Here is a 20,687-nt window from a genome sequence, read left to right as displayed (position 1 = left end):
CCCATCCTGTAGCGAGCGCCCAGAATTCACTTCTTGAAATGCCCCAATTGCAAGAATCGCCCAAAGCTGTGCGTGGCAAGCCATGGCATATGGATCGCTGCCGGATGTTATTTGTAGGCCGTCGGGAGTGTATAACATCGCGGCGAAATAAACCTCTTCTTGCTGAACGATGGGTAGCCAACAGTGAGTATATGTAAAGTAGATATCGACGAGGCGGCGCCATGAAGAAGGCAGCTTGGGATACCTAATTACTGGTATCGATGACGTCTGGACTTGAGCAGGGCCCGGAGACAATCCAATTTCTGGCTTGGCGAACGATGGTATAGAAGCCATTCCGCCACCAATGCTACCAAGCTCGGGCTCGGCTCCTCCTGGGGTTGATTCGGAGTTTGAGTCATCTGATGATGTTTCAACTCGAGCTGGTCTATCTTCGGAGAGGATCTTGTCGATGTCATTGTATATGAGGCCGCCGATCCACTTCTTGTAGAGGCGATCACTCGTCTTCCCTTTGGAGACAAAGAGCTGGTCGGCGGCGCTGCCATCGTTTTCGACGAAAAGTCGATGGAGAGCCTCTTCGGCCTCGGGAGCTCGGGCGAATACCCAGGCGAGAGACAGTTCTACTGCTCTCAAGTAGCCCGTTTTGATGCCGCGCTTTCTCAGTGCTGGAGTATAGGAGCAGATGCGGTTCACTGTGGTGCAAGTGCCGCATTGTGGTCTTTCACCGTCGCATCTCTCTCGAGCGGTTCTGCAAGCATCGCAAGCGAGGGACACGCGTTGTCGCTTCGGTGCATGTGAGACATTGGCGACTTTCATGTCCGCTGCCGCTGAGAGGCCTCGCGCACGCCGGGGCATCCTCCGGCTCAGTGGCGATTGCTGGCATGCGGCCAGCCAGACAAGTAATTGCCTGCGCCCGGATGAAGCAGAATTTCTCGCGAAATAGAATCAGTCGGCAAGATGTTGTCGTTTTCCAGGTAAGTGAAACGATGGTGATGGGCAGGGATTCTTTTTTTTTTTCGGTTTCTCCAGGGTTGGGGATTCGTAATGCTACAGCGACTGATTGAACCGGCTATTGCGCGCAGCGTGGGGAAATCGTGGGGTAATTATGCGGGGAAACCGTGGCCGGGTAAAGTCTTATCCAGCAGGCGCAAACCTCCTCCGCTCATCGGTCTCGAGTTCAAGCCTCGCAAAGGTTCCCAACGCAACCACAGTTGGAGAAAAATAATCCTGTGCTCCGGGTTTGAACATTGTCGAGACGTCTGGCCAGTCATGCACCATCACAACCATGGCAGGTGTGAAGCGGCCGTTCGCCTCACTTACAGAACCTGACGTTGTTGGAAGAACCAAGCCCAGCTCCAGATTTGTTCATCACCATCAGAAGGGCTCATCCACCCCGCCAAGCCGAGCGGCGTCGCCGGATCTCGAACCTCTCTCCAACTCGGTGTCTGAATTCCGCCAAGATGCGACACTCGTGCTCGTGGGAGTGCGCGGGAGTGGCAAGTCTACTCTCGCCGTCATTGCGTCCACCGCACTGAGCAGAACCGTGATTGATCTCGAGGCTGCATTTCAACGCGCACACGGCATGACGTCGTCGTCTTATCGCAAGTCGCACGGCACCGAGAGCTGCCAACTGCAGCAGGCTGAGATCCTGGGGGACTTGCTAAAGAAGAACCTAAACGGTCGCATTCTCGTCTGCTCGTGGATGGGCCGACATGTGCAGCTACTTCTGCGAGACTTTGCCGGCAGCAATCCAGTCGTTCACATTTCTCGAGATGCAGTGGCGATCAAATCCCACCTAAATCTAGACAATGAGCGAAAGGTCGAGAGCCTAATCACCGTGGCCACAATTTTCTTTCGCACTTGCACCAATCTCGAATTCTTCAACATTACCGAGCAGTCGCCTCACATTGCGGAGGCGTCAACGCCCGACGACGTCTTCATCCCCTCACTAGCGCTGAAACACGCGGAAAAGCACTTTACAAAATTCCTGTCGTTGGTGTATCCTGTCGCCACCATTCCCTTTGTTGACTCGGCGTTCCCACTGGCATCTATCCCGCTTGAAGAACGCCAGTTCACATATATCATACCAATTCCCATCGACCACATCTTGACCAGAAAATTCGACATCGAAGAAGCCGTATGCGGCGCGGATGCTGTGGAGGTGACGATTGACATGGCCAGACCCGACGCTTCAGGCGATGCTCGTACTGCTAGCTCCACTCTTGCAGCTGATATCACAAAAGCCGTGGCGATCGTCAGAAGAACCACCGTCTTGCCAATTATTTGCCATCTTAGAGTTGAAGAAACCGCTGAACCGGCTGTTTGGGGGACCTATAGGCAGTTAATGGCCCACACCCTCAAACTTGCGCCGGAAATGGTCACGATAGACTTGCGTCTAGAAAGCGACGATATGCGGACTCTTCTCAAAGGACGACGGCGCTCCAGGGTGATTGGCTGCCGAGAGATGTCTGTGCCTTCGGAGGCATGGAGCGACCATTACTGGAAGGCTTTGTATGGCAAAGCTGTTGGCGTATGCTGTGATAGTGTTCGATTCAGCCGCTCTGCCTCGTCGTTCCAAGATAATGTGGAAGTGGCACAATTTCGGGCAACGCTGGCTATGCTTCCCGACCGAAAGATACCAGTCGCCGCGTACAACACGGGATCTCTTGGTCGAACTTCGGCATGCTTTAATTCTCTTCTGACGGTAGCCTCGGCGGCGGCTATTTCTGAGATGCCCTGCGAGATCGACGTCAACTCAGCTATCACACCGATGCAAGCTACAAAGTCTCTGTTCGCATCCTTCGTCTACGAGCCGATGAAGCTGTATGTGTTTGGAGCCAAGGTTGACTACAGCATGTCACCCATCATGCACAACTCGGCCCTCATTAGCTATGGACTGTCTCACGAGTACCGGCCACACTCCTGCACCTCCTTGAGTAGCATCCAGCATCTTATCCGAGATCCTTGTTTTGGAGGAGCGTCAGTCGGCCTGCCCTTCAAAGTGGAAGCTATATCTCTCACGGACTCTTTGAGTCGCCATGCTCGCGCAATCGGAGCTGTGAATACACTGATTCCGATCCGACATCTCAACGACGACGGCTCAGTTCCCACGGGCTCGGCCTTATTCAACAACATGAACCGCACTGGGAAGGTTCGGGCCTTTTACGGTGAGAATACAGACTGGGTTGGAATCAAAGCCTGCATCCAGAGTGGCCTGTCACCCGCGAATGCCGTGCGCCCAACCACGTGTGGCGTGATCATAGGCGCGGGCGGTATGGCGCGGGCAGCAATTTACGCCATGCTGCAGATCGGCGTGCGCAACATCGTCATCTGCAATCGCACACTGGCAAACGCGGAGAAGGTGGTGGCGCACTTTCAGAACCTGTTCGAAAAGGACACGGATCTGCTCATCAACGGCACCGAGGTTCGGTTCCACATCCTGAAGACGCGGGACGAGCCGTGGCCGGCAGACTACAGGGTGCCAACGATTCTCATATCTTGCATCCCTACGCACCAAATCGGCGATGAGCCCGCGCCAACGTTTACGGCGCCGGAGCCGTGGCTAGCAAGCCCTACGGGTGGCGTCGTGTTTGAGCTCGGCTACAAGACACTGGACACGCCTCTGCTGCAGCAAGCGAGGGCGGCGGCGTTCAAGGGATGGGTTGCCATGGACGGCCTTGATCTTCTCCCAGAACAAGGTTTTGCGCAGTTTGAACTGTTCACAGGCAGACGCGCCCCGAGGGGGCTCATGAGACGCGCTTTGTTTCAGCATTACAAGGATGAGAGCGGAAGCCCGTTTATACCAGGTTTGCGGCGGAGAATGCAAATGATGGCGCGGTAGTCAATATAGCGAATAATAGAACCTTCAAACACATGATAAAACAGGGCACTAAGATGGTTGTAGATATGTCGGCCATTTCTCTTAAAGACAGGCAACCCAAGCGAGGGACGCTCTACTGGCGTTGGACCGTCAACAAGCAAATTATGGCCGTAAGTACTCACCGCTGTGAATTGCCAAGGCGAAAGATGGCATATTCCAAATCAATAAATCAGCCTAACATACAGGTGCGACTGGCCTGTGACGGCCGATTTGGGGACCTGCAGACGCTGTTGCCGCTAAGGCATGCGCCCGTTGGGCCAAAACAACGCCGTTGGCCATCGGCGACCTACCTAATTGCACCATGCCTGCTTTTGCAGATTAACAAGTTATCACCGTCTTTTAGCGCTCGCAAGACAAATTCTCCTCGTCCCACTATCTGCAGCCTGTTGCAAGGCCGTGTCATTGTTCATTGTTGTAGCCAAGAAAAAAGGCTCCAGCAGCGCAGGCTCAGCCTCAGTGGGCTCCAGCGACCTTGGCCAGCCTCGTTGGGAATCAGCAACACCCCTGGCGCATGCGGTGTGCAGCCAGTGGCTGGTGTTGGTTTGCCACTTCATCATCACTTTTTCCGCACTCCATCCTTTATTCTTATTCTAGCATTCTTCACAGCGGATTGGGGCTGCCATAGTCCCGTCGAAGCAAGTCTCGAGCACCGGGACCGACGAGCTCCGACCAGCAAACCATTATGCACCTACCAGCTTGGTCCCCGCGCCATGCAACGGCTTACGCGGAGGGCCTCGTTCAGGCCCGAGGGCTGGTGCGACGAGATGTATCCAGCGCTGCGGTACGTGACGTTTTTTACCTTGAGCGGCGAGACTCGTCTGCAAATGGGAACATTGACCGGCTGCAATGGCAGACCAGGCGGGCCACGCAAGCTCTTTACTGACAAAATGTCTAGATTGCTATCGGCGGCTTTTTGGGCCTCTTTCTCGTCGTCGCTGTCCTCACAATCACAATGACTTGGTACTCCAAACGACAAGCCCGACAAAAATCGCGCACGCAAGGATATGAATCGACGACCACCGCCGACACGACCGAGTTGGCGTCGGCCACCCCCAGCGTTGCCGCGCCGCAACCAGCCCAGACGGCCGGCGGCAGCGGCGTGGACCGCAACACCTCTGTCCGCTCCGTCATGACCCTGCCCGCCTACCGAGCCGAGGCATCGACCAACGAGCAGGTGCTGGGCCGCGCGGGCGACCGCGACGGCGTCGACGTCATCGTCGACCTGCCGACGGAGGAGCGCGAGGAGGCGCTCCGCGACGAGGAGATGGAGGCGCTGTACCAGATCCGCAACGTGCGGCGGCAGCACATCGTCGAGCGCGAGCAGCGGCGGGTCGAGCGCGAGGCGGCGCGGGCGCGCAACGACGCCGCGGCGCTGGCCGACATCCGGGAGCGCTCGCGCCGGGCCCGCGAGGAGGTCGCCGCCAGCAACGAGGCGATTGGCGAGCTGCGGCAGGACGCCACGCGCGCGCAGGGCCAGCGCCTGCGGTCCGTGTCGACCGTCTCGTACGGCGACCTGGGCGTGGCGCGGCACGACGGCAGCCGCGTGCGCGCGAGCAGCAACGACAGCGAGCGCATGGGCCTGCTGGCCGACGCGGCGAGCATCAGCGAGGCCGCCCGGCCGGAGTCGCGACGCAGCCGCAACAGGAGCGTCAGCTCCTTTGTGAGCGCCGACAGCGGGCCCCCGTCCCCGGCGTACTCTCGCGGCGGCAGCGCGGCGAGGGTGAGCAGCGACGTGCCGCTGGCGGGCTCCAGCCCGGACCTGGTCGAGGTGCCGCTGGATCTCGGCGGCGGGGACGATCGGCCGCCGCCGGGCTACGAGGAGGCGTCGCCGTCGCCGTCGCCGTCGCCGTCGCGCTCGGATACTCTGCCGCCGGGCTACACCGAGGGCAGCAACAGCCCGGCATCTGGCTCTGGTGAGCTGCAACCGCCGGCGGAAGCGGGCCGGTCGCAAAGGTCGGGCAGCTTCACAGGACCGGTGCCGCAGATTGTGATTGAGAGGCACCAGCATTGATCTGTGAGAACCTGTACATGACGTGACGATATTTGCATTTTCTACTGGCAAGCTTGTTTGATATTATGTAGCTTTAGCGATTCTTTTGTTTGAGTGGGTTGGCGTTTGTGAATTTTGTTTATAATCAGGCACCTACCAAAGTAAGAGGATATAGAATGTAAAGATATTTTCTGCACTCTTTCGTTTATATTGGCATAGATGCGGTTTGTACAACTCACTCTATTCCATGACGACTTATTTTTTTTTTTTATGCTTGAATGAGCTAATTTTACGCTGCGGCGAGTAAATCCACGCTGAGCCACCGTTTGTGCATCGCGATGGCAGATGGCTTATGCAAGCTTTAGCTAAGCTCGACTCGACGCTCGTCAACGCCTGTCGCCAATTGCCAACCGACCCCGCTCCAGAGAAGAAAACAGTCCACTGAAGAGCCCATCCGAGCTCTGAAGCTTGCTGCATGGGCTGTTGATGGCAGTACTCGGAAACCCCACCAACCCCCACCAAATTAGCATGTACCCTGGGCAGCTCGCAGGTGGGGGGATCGGTTGGTCAGATTCATGTAATCCGTGATAAAGCACGCCAATGGCAGATTGGTGCCACAGAACTTTTTCATCGAGGCCACATCACGGCAGTTTGCAACGATTCAGGGTCGGCCTGGGTAGTTCCGGATCGCCTGGATTGGTCATGAAAAACAACTCGGTTGCGCCATAAACATTGTCCAGCTGCACGGAGGCCATATACTTGCCCCGCCTTGGGATGTGTAGGGTACATACTCGCGGCCAGCGCCATCTTTATTCTTAGCAAGCATCACAAATGCTGCGGCAGGGTGGAGATGAAGACCCGATCATCCCAAAAGGAGAATGTTCCATGAGAGGCTAAAATTGGCTGCATTCGGCTGCGAGGCTGGTAGCTACAAGACCCCTCAGCTTTCGTTAACGTATAAGAGCTCCACCGTCCCGCCATGGCTAGTAACCATCAGTCCTCCCCTCTCTTCCATTCTCATCCTACACTGTTTGAGTAAATCATTTCCTGAACTCCTTTTCGCTTCATCGTTTCGAAATAACACCGCCAAAATGGTCAAGATTGCGATTGTCTACGTACGTTGTCCTCTTCTCGCTGGGCGTCCCGTCCCCGGATGTCGAAGCTACCCCTCGCTGCCCCTCGCTGCCCCTCTTCTGTCCCCGATTCTTTCTGGCTTGCCAGAGCTTCCTCCCAAGCTTCAAACATGCGCAAATAAAAAGTCAAAAAAGTGACAATCGCTAACATGCCGTTTTTAGTACTCGATGTACGGCCACATCAAGCAGCTCGCTGATGCTGAAAAGGCCGGTGTCGAAAAGGCTGGCGGCACTGCCGATCTCTTCCAGATCCCCGAGACCCTGCCCCAGGATGTTCTCGACAAGATGCACGCTCCTGCCAAGCCCACCGACGTGACCGTCCTCGAGGATCCCCAGCAGCTCCTCGGCTACGACGGCTTCCTGCTCGGAATTCCCACCCGTTACGGCAACTTCCCTGCCCAGTGGAAGGTAGGGAACAATCCCGCGCGACTTGCGACCGAAAAGACATTGAAAACTAACTACTTGATGAACTGCAGACTTTCTGGGACAAGACTGGCCAGATCTGGTCCTCGGGCGGCTACTGGGGCAAGAAGGCCGGTGTCTTCATCTCCACTGGCACCCTCGGCGGTGGCCAGGAGTCGACCGCTCTCGCCGCCATGTCGACTCTTGCCCACCACGGCATCCAGTTTGTCCCTCTGGGTTACGCCAAATGCTTCGGTCAGCTGGCCGACCTGAGCGAGGTCCACGGCGGCTCTCCCTGGGGTGCCGGCACCTTCTCCGCCGGCGACGGCTCCCGCCAGCCCACCCCCAAGGAGCTCGAGGTTGCCACCATCCAGGGCGAGGCCTTCTACAACGCCGTCAAGGGCGCTTGAATACATGGTAGTGAGTCCAAAGAGGGGACACCGGCTGTCAAGGCGAGCAAGCCTGCCCCAGCTACTACGCAGGAGACGCCCAAGAAGCAAAAAGAGCCCAAGGAGGGCCCGTGTGGTTTGCCAGCAAAGTGCACTGTTCTATAAACTGGGCATATACAGATGGAACATTCAGAGCTAACAGCACTGATAATAAACTGAAAATAAATATACCAATTACCAATTAAAATTGGCCACCGTGATTTGATACGAGAACCGACTAATTCTAAGTCACGGGTCAATTTGATTTACCGCAAGACATGCAGGACCGAGTAAAAGCAGCGACGTAAAATCGCGGTGACTGGTATGCAGCAGATCTGATCTGGAACTTCTGCTCGCCCTGCATAGCGCCGGTCGGAGATTTTTTTTCTCTCTTTTCTCAATCTGCAAGTCTGACACTGTCTGACGCAAAAGTTGGTCGGCCTCGTGAACAAGAATGAAGGAGGCTCTGCGAGGTTTCTAGTTTTTCCTTCCCTCGAGAGAGCTTCGATGAGAGCTACCACCCCCCTGACGGTGTCACAAGACACGAACAAGCTCGCAGAAATGTGTCGGCAAAGTCAAATACGCAACACACCCATGCATCAGCGACCTTTTGTATGTGAGAACTGTCAGTGTTGGAATTCAAGGCCGAGTGCGAATGAGGCTTATTGGGTGGAATGAGGCGGCCACACCTTACAAAGGCAGGTGACCTCACGCTCCAGCCAGCTGCCATATCCTTGGCCGTAGGGCATAGTGTGATTGAGATATGCGAGGATCGAACTCTGCGCGTTCTTGAAATAGATCTATTGTTGGATGCTATTTTTATAACGGAGAAATTATAATATGCTGTATTTTTCAGGTAGCTCAATAAACGCCCCTATGTAAAGATGCAGTAAGTCCTCTGCCATTAATGCATTAGTAACGCTATGCTGTAAATCTATTCTTTGCGAATTCCCAAGACTCGAAATCCTTTTTTTTTCTTCGCAACACCGTACTTTTCAAACACTCTACTTTTTGAACAAGTTGGTCTGGGAGCCGAAAAAGGGATTCGGCTGGAACTTGTTGTGCGGGTTCGACTGCAGCTCGCCGTCGTACAGCGGCTGCCTCTCGTCCTCGACGGGCGGCGCCATCTGGACGTCGCCTCTGTAAATCTCAATGGCCGAGACAAGGGGCAGGACGAGCAGCAGCATGGACAGCAGCTGGCCGAAGCTCCACTGCTTCTCGTCCTGGTCGGCGAGCGGGATCGAGGGCTTGCCAAACGCCGACGAGAGCAGGATGATGCGGACGGCGGCGCCGACGGCGATGCCCGTCATGACGAGCAGGCCGACGAGCTGCACCACCTTGTACCAGCGCTGCTCGCGGCTGTGCAGGTACCAGGTGGCGAGGGCGAAGATGACGACGTTGCCCGCGATGACGGCAATGGTGCCGACGTACGACAGCACGCCGTCGGCGCCGGGTGGCTTGGCAAAGGGCGTCGCGTCGCCATCCCAGACGCAGGCGACGGGCAGCGTGGAAAAGGACATGTTCTTGGAGACGACCTGCAGGACAAAGACGCCCGAGATGCAGGAGAGGGCGAGGTTGACGAGCATGAGCGCCTGGCGCAGCCAGCGCAGGACCCAGTCGCGGCGGTAGTCGTGGACGAGGGCGAGCAGCGTGGCGTTGTGCGTCGCCATGGACAGCAGCGAGAGCATCCAGATGAGGAAGAAGTGGTAGGGCACGAGCGAGTCCATCTTGGCGAGCCCGACGGACTGGATGCCGATCCCCTGCATGATCTGCGAGTCGCTGTAGCCGTTGAGGAGCTTGCGGCGGATCGTCGACGGGCGGCCGCGGATCTCGGCGACGATGACGCTCGTGGAGAGGACGAGAGCGAGCACGGCGGCGATCATGAACGAGAGCAGGATCTAGATGTGGAACAGCCGTGTTAGTTATGGATTGCTTGGTGAATCTTGGACAGCTCTCGTACGAGAGCATGGTAGAGCATACGCCTGCGCCAGCAACGCCGGCGTCGCTGTGCGCCTCGGGCGGCGCGTGAGTGCAGTTGACCATGAGGTGCTACTGCTCTTGGACTTTTCGGGATGTCTTTGGTTTTTCGGAGTTGTGCAGCTTCATGCAGCAGTATGCAGCAGAGAAAAGAGTGTGATTTTGTAGAAAACAGAGAAAAACAAAGAATGAAAGAAGAAAAATTCGGGCAAACGACCGTCGTGGGAATACGAAAATAGTGTACACCAGCGCCGCGCCAACACACGCTGTCTCCCAGGACACTGGAGCTAGCATTTCCAGGGACCATCAAACTTATGACGTTGGTTGTGTCAGGGGCTCTTGCCCGCTAAAAAGGCACCCCCCTGTCGCGGCCCCTGGCGGGCGCCTATGTTTGACTGGCTGTCAGTGTCCCAATTGCCTGGTTAATCCCTGGCCTCAGCAGGGGCGCGCTACAATTACAGTGGGTGCCTCTGCCTGGATTATCAAAGAAGTGATGGCTTTGGCTGGTTGGTTGAAGACGCCGCCTCCAAGTTGGCCGCAGATCTGGATCTACAAGGAGATTGTCATCTAAAAATCTGTACAGCGCCGTGAGCGCTTGGTTTTGCAACCCGCGTAAATGTGAACAAGAGACCTTTCTGCAGTACGTTTTGTTCTTTTATGTGCTGACTTTCTCTCATGTCTAGGTTGCTGTGGGTACCGACGAGCAGAAACCAAGGAAATCGACAAATGCATGCCCAACCCAACACCACTGCTAATTATGCCGCCGGTGGAATAATTTTGTTTGCCAAGTGTAATGCAGGCGCGTTTCACAGCCCAAACGCAGCGAGGCAGTATATTCCTTTATTATTTGTGCTCATTCTGCTGCTGGAGTGGCTTGCTCACAGCTTCAATATTGGCTGCATGTGAGGCTGGCTGGCTGCTACCCCTCATATAACCCTATTTGTACTTTGCAGTGCGTAGGTAGAGGTCTATTATATCACCATTTACACTGCAACACGGCCTCGGGTCATCTCCCACCAAACAGCCTGTGAGCTGGAGATTTCTCATTGGTGCGTATTTTATTCCGCAGCCCATGTGCGAACTCGCCATTCTCTCAAATCCGCAGGTTGCGTGGTCTCTGGCTTACTTTTGATTGAACGGGCAACAAGTTTGGACTGCAGCGCTCAGATGCACGGCCAACGATCTTGGAACTGGGGGCGGCATATCTCTTGCCGATTTGGCCCCGGAACCTTTTTTTTTTCTTTCACGCCACGGAGCTGACGTCTTCAACACCCGCTCGAGCGCAATTCACAGTGCACAGCATGTCTTTATGCAGTCAGGCTGGTCTCGGCCGTGATCTTCGAGGAGACTTGACTCCCGGCATATCCGGGGAGCGAGAAAGAGAGAAAAAGTCCACGACGACTTTGCAGCGAAGCAGCTGCTCACCACCCTCCAGCGATGCATGTCTACTCAAAGAGGCAACTACTTGAAATCGATCTGCATCTGGACCGCACGGTGTACGCTGGCGCAACTTGCGAGCGACGCATCTCGCACGCAACGTCAGCCCCGGCAGACAAATGCCGTGGGACGTTGCAGCGCGCGAGGAGGAAAGATGCTGGGCGGAAGAAAGCTAGTGTTTAGTGTCTGCACGCAATCTAAAAGCTAGCATCGGGATGCATTTCAGCTCTGGCCAGCTGTTGCCCCAGGTTCCGAAGGTTCACGAAAAGTAAAAGGGCGGGTAGGTTTTGGCTGGGGAGTTTCTTCAGTGTATGCGTCAGGGTGTAAAGGGAGTCTGTGAGTAAAAGTGCGCTGATGTCGGAAGAACCGGCTCCATGAAGCCAAAAAAAAAAGACAGAGTCCTCTTTGAATCTTGGGTCCAATTCATCGGCAGTAAATCGCTCGAGCGGAGCAACGTGCATTGCAGTGCAATGCAGTGCAGTGCAGAATGCTCCAAATAATAAGGTCGGCCTCTGGCTGGCTGTTTGCCTGGGCAATTCATCAAGCCAAGAGGCTTCAGAGGCTTGATGGCGTTATGCAGTGTCACGTGACCTCTGACGTATCGGGACCTGGGGATTTGCTTCTGAATGAATCACACAAACTCCGGCAATCGGACTGGCCGCTGCAAGTCTTTAGCTTTGCTGCGTTCGGGTCCCCGCTATATCAAGGCCCCTCCCCGCCAGTACAAGCCAGAGAAAAAAAACCTGTAACAAATTTTTGAGTATACCTTTTTCTTCTTGACATTTTCTCAAGCAATTGAATATATATATAAATATCCCGTCGAAACATCTGCCTCGATCATTCATCGCGCATCCCGACCCTTCCACACCACACCACCTCACACTCACACACACACCATCGCAACCATGTGCGGAGGCTGCAATGGAGGCGCTGAGGCCAATGGCTCTGCCGCCAATGGCACAAACGGCCGCGTGCAACATCCTGTCCAAAATCGCTCCGCGAGCTCCCCCTACCAGTCGGTCGGCGACTACCTCTCCAACGTCGGCAACTTCAAGATTATCGAGTCCACCCTGCGCGAGGGTGAGCAGTTTGCCAACGCCTTCTTCGACACCGAGATCAAGGTCAAGATGTACGCACTACCCGCTGCCCGCCGGCTGCCCAAATTTTTGCCCCTCCGAGTCCGCCCCTCGTCCCCCCTCCACGCAGGAGCCCGACGACCCGGGGGAATTTGCTCTGCGCCAGACTTGCTAACTGAGTCAAAATAAAATAGTGCCAAGGCTCTCGACTCTTTCGGCGTCGACTTTATCGAGCTGACTTCGCCCGTCGCCTCGGAGCAGTCGTTCAAGGACTGCAAGACCATCTGCGGCCTCGGTCTCAAGGTACGTGCTGCCCACTCGTGCATCATCAGCCCGCCGATCTCGCTAACACTAAACCTCTCCTGCAGGCCAAGATTCTTACCCGTATGTGACGGCCACAAATGATTGGCTTTGACGATCTCGATCTAATATTTTTTTTTTCAATAGATGTTCGGTGCAACATGGAGGACGCCAAGGCTGCTGTAGCGTGAGTTTGTCACTGCGCGCTGAGACATAAAAAGGACCAAAGGCTAACACTGCACAGCACTGGTGTCGACGGTGTCGATCTCGTTATTGGTACCTCCAGCTTCCTCCGTGAGTTCTCTCACGGCAAGAGCATGGCCTACATTCAGAAGACGGCCATTGAAGTCATCGAGTACCTCAAGGGGTAAGTTGTTCTTGCGATGCTGCCGCTCTGGGCGCTCCCGAGGCTAACATGTGCTTCTTCGCCAGTGAGGGTGTCCAGGTCCGATTCTCTTCCGAGGACTCGTTCCGTTCCGACCTCGTCGATCTGCTCTCTCTGTACAAGGCTGTCGATGCCGCCGGCGTTCAGCGTGTTGGTATTGCCGACACTGTGTAAGTCTTGATACACCCAGCGCTTTTTTTATTTAGGATATTGCAGGAGCCGTATCATTCTAACCAGAGTCAATAGCGGCGGAGCCACACCTAGAATGGTCTACGATCTCGTCCGCACCCTGCGTGGTGAGTCAATAAAGTGGAGCTGTAGCGCAGCCGGGCACAGTACTAATAACCGAGCTTGTAGGTGTCGTGCACTGCGATATCGAGACTCATTTCCACGACGATACCGGTATGTTGGCAGAATTGGAATATGATGGAGCAATAAGCTGACCCTTTTCAGGATGCGCTGTCGCCAACGCCCACGCCGCCCTTGAGGCTGGTGCCACCCATATCGATACCTCGGTTCTCGGAATTGGTTAGTCACAAGCATATAAGAGAAACGGGTATATATTAACATGAAGCAGGCGAGCGTAATGGTATCACTCCCCTCGGTGCCTTCATGGCCCGTATGGTTGTCACCTCGCCCGACTATGTCAAGTCCAAGTATAACCTCAAGGAGCTCAAGGCTCTTGAGACGCTGGTTGCCGACGCCGTGCAAATTGTAAGCGTCGTTCTCTGTCGTGCTCATCATGAGTTTCACTGACATGTCCTAGAACATCCCTTTCAACAACCCCGTCACTGGCTTCTGCGCCTTTACCCACAAGGCTGGTATCCACGCCAAGGCCATCCTCAACAACCCTTCGACCTACGAGATTATCAACCCCGAAGACTTTGGCCTGAACCGCTACGTTTCGATTAGCAGCCGAATCACCGGCTGGAACGCGGTCAAGTCGCGTGTTGACCAGCTCGGCCTCAAGATGTCCGACGAGCAGGTCAAGGAAGTGTATGTTGCCTCCCGTTTCTTACTTACCCCACAGAGAAGGAGGTTGCTGACAGGTATTTATAGCACTGCCAAGATTAAGCAGCTGGCCGATATCCGTCCCCTGGCCATTGATGATACCGACTCCATCCTGCGCTCATTCCACGCCGAGCAGGTCGAGGGCAGTGGTACATACTAGAATCATGAGAGATGAAAAAGTCGAGCGTTTAACGAGACGGCATTGTTCTATATTGATTGGATAGAAGTGCCGGGCTGTTTGGAATGAATCGGCAATGTGGTTTTAGCTGATGAATGGCGTTTTTGCGATTTTTCCTGGGCAAAAAAAGAGAGAGGAAGAGCATATATGAGAGCTAAAAAAAGTGCTTGTTTATCTGAATACACTCGAATCCAGTTTTGCCATAGTTTCGTCTTGACAATGTGCACGAATGCAAGCTGGCGGATTTGTTTAGAAATATGTATTACATGACTAATGTTGCTTGCAGAAGGTTTGGGACGTTTGCTTGTGTTGGTGGTACAAGTCCATGTCGAGTGTGGTGCCATGTTGGTAGCACCTGGTTAGACGGCAGTTGGTTCCCTCGCGCTGTTTGTAAGGATGGCCCCTGCTCGGGAGGACGAGGGTCGCCCCTTGTACGCCCCGACACACCTTCGAGGCACCCTCGGTAGATGCCAACCGACCGGTAGTCGCAGAGGGAGAGATGAAAACTAAGAAAAAAAGGCTGAGCGAAACTTTTTTTCACTTTGGCCGTTACGCGACGTGCCACAGACGGTCGAGTCAGGTCGGGTTCTGGAACGGATGAGCAGAAAGTCGGACGCCGACGACGGAAAGCAGCAGCTCGGATCGTCTGCTGGAGAAAAGCTACCCTTAAATTACCCGGCCGAAGCCAGATGACAGGTGGCTTTTTTTTTGGTGTTCATGAGGAACAAAGGCTGGTTCATTTAGAAGCGGAGAAGACGGGAAACATGCAGTACTGAGCAGACTATCGGGCGCCTGCAGCACAGAGAACGAGATGTTTGGGATCCGCCTAGTTTACAGTGAGTGCATGTCATTTTGATTACAGTGTCTGAGATGGTGAGCTGGACCCTGCGAAGAAGAAGCAAGGGGAAAAATGTAACGTCGATGGCGATGAGATTGGAAAAAGTAAAGCAGTAACTAAAAGCAAAAAGAAAAAATGACAGCTGAGATCGGGGGAGAGAAAAGGGACGAATCAAGTCGATTTGCATGAATTTCGCGGCACGTATCGCAGACCTCTGGTGTCTTGTTTGCATTTTTGCAACGGAAACTAGATTCCGGAGTCGTCGTCCCCGGGCACAGCTCCCCCTTCTACCCACATATGTAAGTAAACGCGAGCGTGCAACGTGGGTGTGTGCAACGGATTTGTTTTGCGGACGGGAGGACGCGCAAAGAGAGTTTTATCCGAGTCCAAGGGTAGCTATCTACAGAAAGAGGGAGTAATTTCAGCAGTGATGCACAAACACACATACACGCCCCCTTTGGGGGAGGAGGAGGAGGGGGGGGGGGGGGGGGGGGGGCTGGTCCCCTTGGAGAGAGGGCGACACATCGGACGAGTGTCAAGTGTGTTTGCAGGAGAGCTATGACACGGTTACCGACTGCATATGTGTGTGTACCTGGGGCCAGGGTAGTAGAGACAGGAGGCTTGAGTTTATTTCGGGACATTTTTGTTCTTGACTCGGAATGGGTATTTCCTAATTCTGGCGGCCGATGGGTATTTGTAAAAATGAAAGAGGTGACATAATAAATTGCCGATGGTGGTGATAGAGTTGGCCACTGCTGCAAGGCAATCGTGGTGACCAGGGCGGCCCCTGCAAGGGGGGTGGGTGGATGCCCTGTAAACCTAGAATCAGGGCATCGCCTACAGGGACGTTTCCGCCTGTAGAGTGCCTGTGTTGGTGGCCAGCAGCCAGCTGTATCGAGCTGCGCCAAGCTGCCGGCAGCTGTCAGCCAGAACGCTCATGAGCTGTTTGCCTCGTTGGAATTGGACAACAGCCGTTTGCTCTGCTCTGTTCGTTCGTAGGTAGCCTCACTTGCATTTCCCTCTACATCATCAAACGGACAGGTTAAATCGACCATCCCATCACCCATCATGCATCACCCATCAATACCAACACCATCATGGCTACTTATCCATCCTGTTACACATACACATACACATCTTCAACACGCTACACACCCTTCGCTTGCCGCGCAAGCCTTCCGCCCTCCCGCTCCACCCTCTCGGGACCACCTACCCAGCTACCCAGCTACTCACCCAAACCCATCCATCATGGACGCCTCCCCGGAATGCTGCACTGCCTTGTTAGTGTTCGGTAGGTAGTTGGCGTTCACATGTTCATTCTCGGCGGCCCTCGCCGTCGGCATGCCTCGCAGCGCTGATGATGACTTACCGCTAGATGCCTGTCAGTCTCCCGCCGCCTTGCCCGCGCGTCGCCGCCAGAAACCCCACGTCAAGCCTCCGTCTATCTCCCTACCTCGTCCCTCGACTGTTCCCGACAACCGCAAGCACTCTGTCGTCGAAAAACGCTGGGCCAGCCATGGCTCCAGACTTGTTTAGTCAAAGAAAGAAGAAAATAAGACGAGACATACACTTGACGGTTTCTGCGCCCGCCGTCGCGGCATCATCCCTCTTCTCGCTCTCTCTCTCTCTCTCTCTCTTCCAAGGGCGGCATGCCAGGCCCGCCCCAGCAAGCCTAGCCGGAATACCTGTCTCACCCTTGGATGAAACACACCCAGCGATGGCCAGAAACATACCCAGTCTGTGGCACGCAAAGAAGAATAAAATGTGACACCCATTATTATTATTCTTTTTTATTTGTCGCCTCTTTGATTTACTCATGTCAGGCTCCAGGCGCCTGACACCGTCGGGGGGCCGCCCTCCTTGCCTCCCCCACCAACACGCCCGCCCTCGTCGCACACCATGATCTCGACTGTCTTATTCCGTGATGCCCCTGCTCGCTCAAGGTAACACACGGTCTCTCGTCGCGCGCGTTCCCGCCGCTCCGGTACCTGCTGTGTCGCCCGACGGGACCGCTTCTGTCTGTGTTCGAGGCGTGTCCACCCCAGGTTTTGCCCGTCGTGTTAGTCGCAAGTCTGCTCCTGCAAGCCGGGGGCCAGCATTTGCTATTAAAGTCAAAAATTCGCCTCCGATCCAGACTGCGTTTCCGGTGGGCACGGAAAACACGCGCTGTAACAGAGACAATCCACTCACTCCCAGATAGCTTTCTTTTCTACTTATTTCTTCCTTCTCTATCCTCCTTTTTCTTTTCGTTCTTTGCTCTCCTTCTCCCTCCTTCGCTTCTCTTGATCCGCGCTTCTCTTTGGTCTGCAGTCAAGACTCGCTTCCCGCCAACCACCACGACAAGTCTGGTACAGCCACCCACACCACGCGCGCCATCTCAATTCAGAAACAAATACAGCAAGTTCGAGACCGCATCTGCAGGTCGCATGCACCACGCACGTACACGTACTTGATCGCCCGCCGCCCTTACACCTCTGCCTTGCATCGATTATCGAGATTAGCCGGCACACCGACACGACTCTGCCGCTCTCCTCCCCCGATTATGTCGTCCTCTACTATGATCGCCCTGCCCACTCCTCCCGGTGCTCACAAATATCGAGGATCGAATGCTTCTGCTGCCGATTATCCCAGTCCCGATTCTGCTCATGATCCCTACCGGAGGCACCACTCTCATCACTATAACCAGCAACCTCACTATCAACACCAACACCAACAACAACAATATTACCAGCCGCAGCAAAGCTCGCATCTTTATCAGCAAGCGCCGCCACAGCAATATCACGAGCACTACCAGCAGCAACAGCATCATCATCAGTCAAGCCACTCGCGCCAACACTCACGCCAACACTCACATCACGTTGTAACACCTCCTCAAATCCGACAGTCTCAGCCATATCAACTTCCTTCGCCTCAGTCTCCGTCCAGCTCCATCATGCAGTCAGGTATTGAACGTTTGCCTAGCGACCTGCAAAAAAGGGTCTATGGTGATCTAGACTACCAGTCTCTTATTCACCTCTCCACCATGAACCGTTATTTCCACCAAACCATCGACCCTCAAGGCATGGCTGACCCTGACGACAAAGCTCAATTTGTCATGCGAGCTGCCAAGGATTTTGCCCAACATCGTCCTAGCGAAAAAGGTCACGACTACAAGCCTGGAAACTTTGAATGCTACGTCTGCTTTCGAGTTCGCTCTCCCGAGCACTTTGACATGCTGCAGCCTCAGCATGCGTACGTCGACTCTCACGGCCGTCTGGTTACTGATCGCGACCCTCAGCCTGGCCGAGACAGGCAAATCACCCTCCGGCGCTTCTGCATCGAGTGCGGTGTTCGCGAGGGCCTCCACGCTCCCTTTGACTGCCTCACCACCCGCACCGGCCGCGACCTCTGGGTGTGCAAATGCCGACGAATTTGGGCCAAGCCCGGGTGCCTCCGCTGCCCCGACTGCCGCGGAGACTGCCCTCTGAGACCCAAGAAGAAGTTTGGCTTCTAATCCACGCGTCACTTTCGCACATAATTCTTCACTTCTTTTGGATTTTCGTTTTGGGGGCGTTGTATTGCTATCTTTTTTCACTACAGATTGTTTAATCTATTACACACTATTAACATGCTTATTGGTCTCACTGGCCACACAAAACACTGTTGGAGGGGGGTATTTGAGCAAAGAAAATTGATACCCGCGGGACTTGGCAGGCTTCTGGAAAGCTGCACATCTGGGCGCCTACATGGTTGAGATATTTCAGGGACTATAGTCTGTCGAGAGCATGGACGGATGCGGAGTTAGGGAAATCGGTTGGCTAAATTGCTATAAATAGGCCTCCGGCGCAATGGGGTATATGCAAACTCATATAACGTGTAAACCAGAGATTCATTTACATGAGTTGATGTGCTTTGATGAGTGAATCTGAACCTAATACTGGCAGAGTTACACCATCATCCAACACCATCACCTCATAAGCCGACCATACATTTTTATCCTCCGGAAGATATCGACCTGACTTTTTATCGTTTTGGACTTTGACTTTTTTATCCGTATTGGCTTCATCTCTCTTTTTGCTCTGTCTCCATATTAGCTTTATCTTTCTCTTCACTCTTTTCTCCTCGTTGGCTTTATCTTTCTTTTTTCTCTTTTATTCTCAACATCGTCGCCAACATCCAAACTCTACGAATCTTTCCTATACTACCTCTCAAAATGACCACCCCGGAATCGAGCACTCACAACAACGGCTCTTTCCCCTGTTACTCTTCCCCTATCGGCGGCAAAACGGCAGCTTCCAACTGGCTATCGCCCGTGAGACGTCCTCGTGAACTCTGCGTGCCGCTCCCTAAACGAACGGGGTCGCCAATCTTGCTCCCGTTGGGATCCGGCATGTCGCAACACCGCTTCGCGTGCAGAGCCGCCCAGACGAGGCCTCGAATCCATTCTCCCAAGTCAGGACCTGACATGGATCAATCTCCAAGGCTGCAGGTCGGACCAACAACGCCCCACTGCCGATCGTGAAGATGGCCTGACCAACAACCGCCCCAACCACAGCCGTAGCGGCCACAACCACCAGCACCACAACAGCGTCTGAAACTCACAAGTCCAACTCATCTCGCCACTTGCAACATGATGTTGCTGGTGATGTCGTGGTCACCAACCGAAACCCTCATATAGCCGACACCACCTCTCCGGATATCGCCTCCATGCCCACCGGCAATACATCCTCGTCGGCTATCACGAACCCTCACGTGCCTCCCTCTCCCTCTCTTCCTCTCTATATAAGCCATCCTCTTCTTCCTCTTCCTCTTCCTCCATTCTTCTCTGCTCTCCATTCCCTCGCAGCCATGGACCCCGCCGCCGCCCTGCCCACCCCTCCCACCACCCCGGTCAAGACACCATCACCAACCACCACCACCACCACCACCAAGGCCTTCGTCATCCGGCCCTCCTCCACCGGCGGCATGGGCGCCTATGCCACGCGCGCCCTCGCCCACAACGACGTCATCCTCGAGGAGACGCCCCTGCTCGTCGTCGCCGAGCGCAGCCACCTCTTCGCGGCCTTGGCCCGGCTCAGCCGCAAGAGGCAGACCAAGGCGCTGAAGCTCCACGCCAGCGACCACTTTAAGCCCGGCACGCCGTGGCTGGAGGCCGTCTGGGACACCAACAGGTAAGCGATCCCCCCGTTGTGCTCCCCTTTATGTCTGGAGCTTTCTTTTGAGAGGGGAGGGTCAAAGCTGACGAGGATGTTAGTTTCGCTACGGGCGTGAGTCGCGAGACGGGGCTGTTCCCCATTGCCGCTCGCTTCAACCACGCGTGCGAGCCGCGCGACAATATCCACTGGGCGTATGATGCCGCCCGGCGCCGGCTGCGTCTGTGGGTGGGCGCGGAGGAGGGCATCGCCGAGGGGGAGGAGCTCAAGATTTGCTACGGGCGGACAAAGACACCGGAGCTGCTGTACCGGTGGTATGGATTCCGATGCGCGTGTGGCGCCTGCGAGGGGTTGAGCGATCAAGAGGTGGACAGCTTCTCGGTCAAATGGTGATCTTTCTTTGGGTTACGAGCTTACAACAAAAAGCGAGCATGAATAGGGCGTTTTTGGATTAATTTTCGCTACTGCTGAATACGTTTGGCTAGATACGATAATGATTAATTATACTTGCTATTTCATTCGT

At 54.8% G+C, this 20,687-nt stretch overlaps 8 protein-coding genes across 8 annotated transcripts; 7 read left to right on the top strand and 1 right to left on the bottom strand.

The window, feature by feature from the left end:
* Positions 1-1,282: 1,282 nt before the first annotated feature.
* Positions 1,283-3,838, top strand: LMH87_005394 (uncharacterized protein; the record flags this gene model as incomplete). The annotated part of the gene is made up of 1 exon (XM_056203106.1): positions 1,283-3,838. One exon carries the CDS (start codon positions 1,283-1,285, stop codon positions 3,836-3,838), a length of 2,556 nt encoding a protein of 851 aa, XP_056058598.1.
* Positions 3,839-4,559: 721 nt separating this feature from the next.
* LMH87_005393 (uncharacterized protein) lies at positions 4,560-5,888 on the top strand (the record flags this gene model as incomplete). Its single annotated transcript, XM_056203104.1, has 2 exons — positions 4,560-4,658; positions 4,773-5,888. 2 exons carry the CDS (start codon positions 4,560-4,562, stop codon positions 5,886-5,888), a joined length of 1,215 nt encoding a protein of 404 aa, XP_056058597.1.
* Positions 5,889-6,745: 857 nt separating this feature from the next.
* LMH87_005392 (uncharacterized protein) lies at positions 6,746-7,812 on the top strand (the record flags this gene model as incomplete). The annotated part of the gene is made up of 3 exons (XM_056203103.1): positions 6,746-6,982; positions 7,163-7,408; positions 7,477-7,812. The coding sequence occupies 3 exons, from the start codon at positions 6,746-6,748 to the stop codon at positions 7,810-7,812; spliced, it is 819 nt and encodes a 272-aa protein (XP_056058596.1).
* Positions 7,813-8,834: 1,022 nt separating this feature from the next.
* On the bottom strand, positions 8,835-9,873 carry LMH87_005391 (uncharacterized protein; the record flags this gene model as incomplete). Its single annotated transcript, XM_056203102.1, has 2 exons — positions 8,835-9,728; positions 9,811-9,873. The coding sequence occupies 2 exons, from the start codon at positions 9,871-9,873 to the stop codon at positions 8,835-8,837; spliced, it is 957 nt and encodes a 318-aa protein (XP_056058595.1).
* A 2,276-nt stretch (positions 9,874-12,149) lies between these two features.
* On the top strand, positions 12,150-14,176 carry LMH87_005390 (uncharacterized protein; the record flags this gene model as incomplete). Its single annotated transcript, XM_056203101.1, has 12 exons — positions 12,150-12,373; positions 12,515-12,623; positions 12,689-12,704; positions 12,768-12,807; positions 12,865-12,987; positions 13,053-13,175; positions 13,252-13,301; positions 13,363-13,407; positions 13,459-13,533; positions 13,583-13,719; positions 13,772-14,001; positions 14,065-14,176. 12 exons carry the CDS (start codon positions 12,150-12,152, stop codon positions 14,174-14,176), a joined length of 1,284 nt encoding a protein of 427 aa, XP_056058594.1.
* Positions 14,177-16,280: 2,104 nt separating this feature from the next.
* Positions 16,281-16,568, top strand: LMH87_005389 (uncharacterized protein; the record flags this gene model as incomplete). Its single annotated transcript, XM_056203100.1, has 2 exons — positions 16,281-16,323; positions 16,408-16,568. The coding sequence occupies 2 exons, from the start codon at positions 16,281-16,283 to the stop codon at positions 16,566-16,568; spliced, it is 204 nt and encodes a 67-aa protein (XP_056058593.1).
* Positions 16,569-17,964: 1,396 nt separating this feature from the next.
* LMH87_005388 (uncharacterized protein) lies at positions 17,965-18,525 on the top strand (the record flags this gene model as incomplete). The annotated part of the gene is made up of 1 exon (XM_056203099.1): positions 17,965-18,525. The coding sequence occupies one exon, from the start codon at positions 17,965-17,967 to the stop codon at positions 18,523-18,525; it is 561 nt and encodes a 186-aa protein (XP_056058592.1).
* Positions 18,526-19,859: 1,334 nt separating this feature from the next.
* LMH87_005387 (uncharacterized protein) lies at positions 19,860-20,557 on the top strand (the record flags this gene model as incomplete). The annotated part of the gene is made up of 2 exons (XM_056203098.1): positions 19,860-20,182; positions 20,266-20,557. The coding sequence occupies 2 exons, from the start codon at positions 19,860-19,862 to the stop codon at positions 20,555-20,557; spliced, it is 615 nt and encodes a 204-aa protein (XP_056058591.1).
* Between the last annotated feature and the right edge of the window lie 130 nt (positions 20,558-20,687).

This window comes from Akanthomyces muscarius, chromosome 1 (assembly GCF_028009165.1).
Source record: "Akanthomyces muscarius strain Ve6 chromosome 1, whole genome shotgun sequence".
Classification (NCBI taxonomy): Eukaryota; Fungi; Ascomycota; class Sordariomycetes; order Hypocreales; family Cordycipitaceae; genus Akanthomyces; species Akanthomyces muscarius.
Note: the sequence above shows the minus strand (reverse complement) of the source record. Positions and strands in the feature narration are given on the sequence as shown.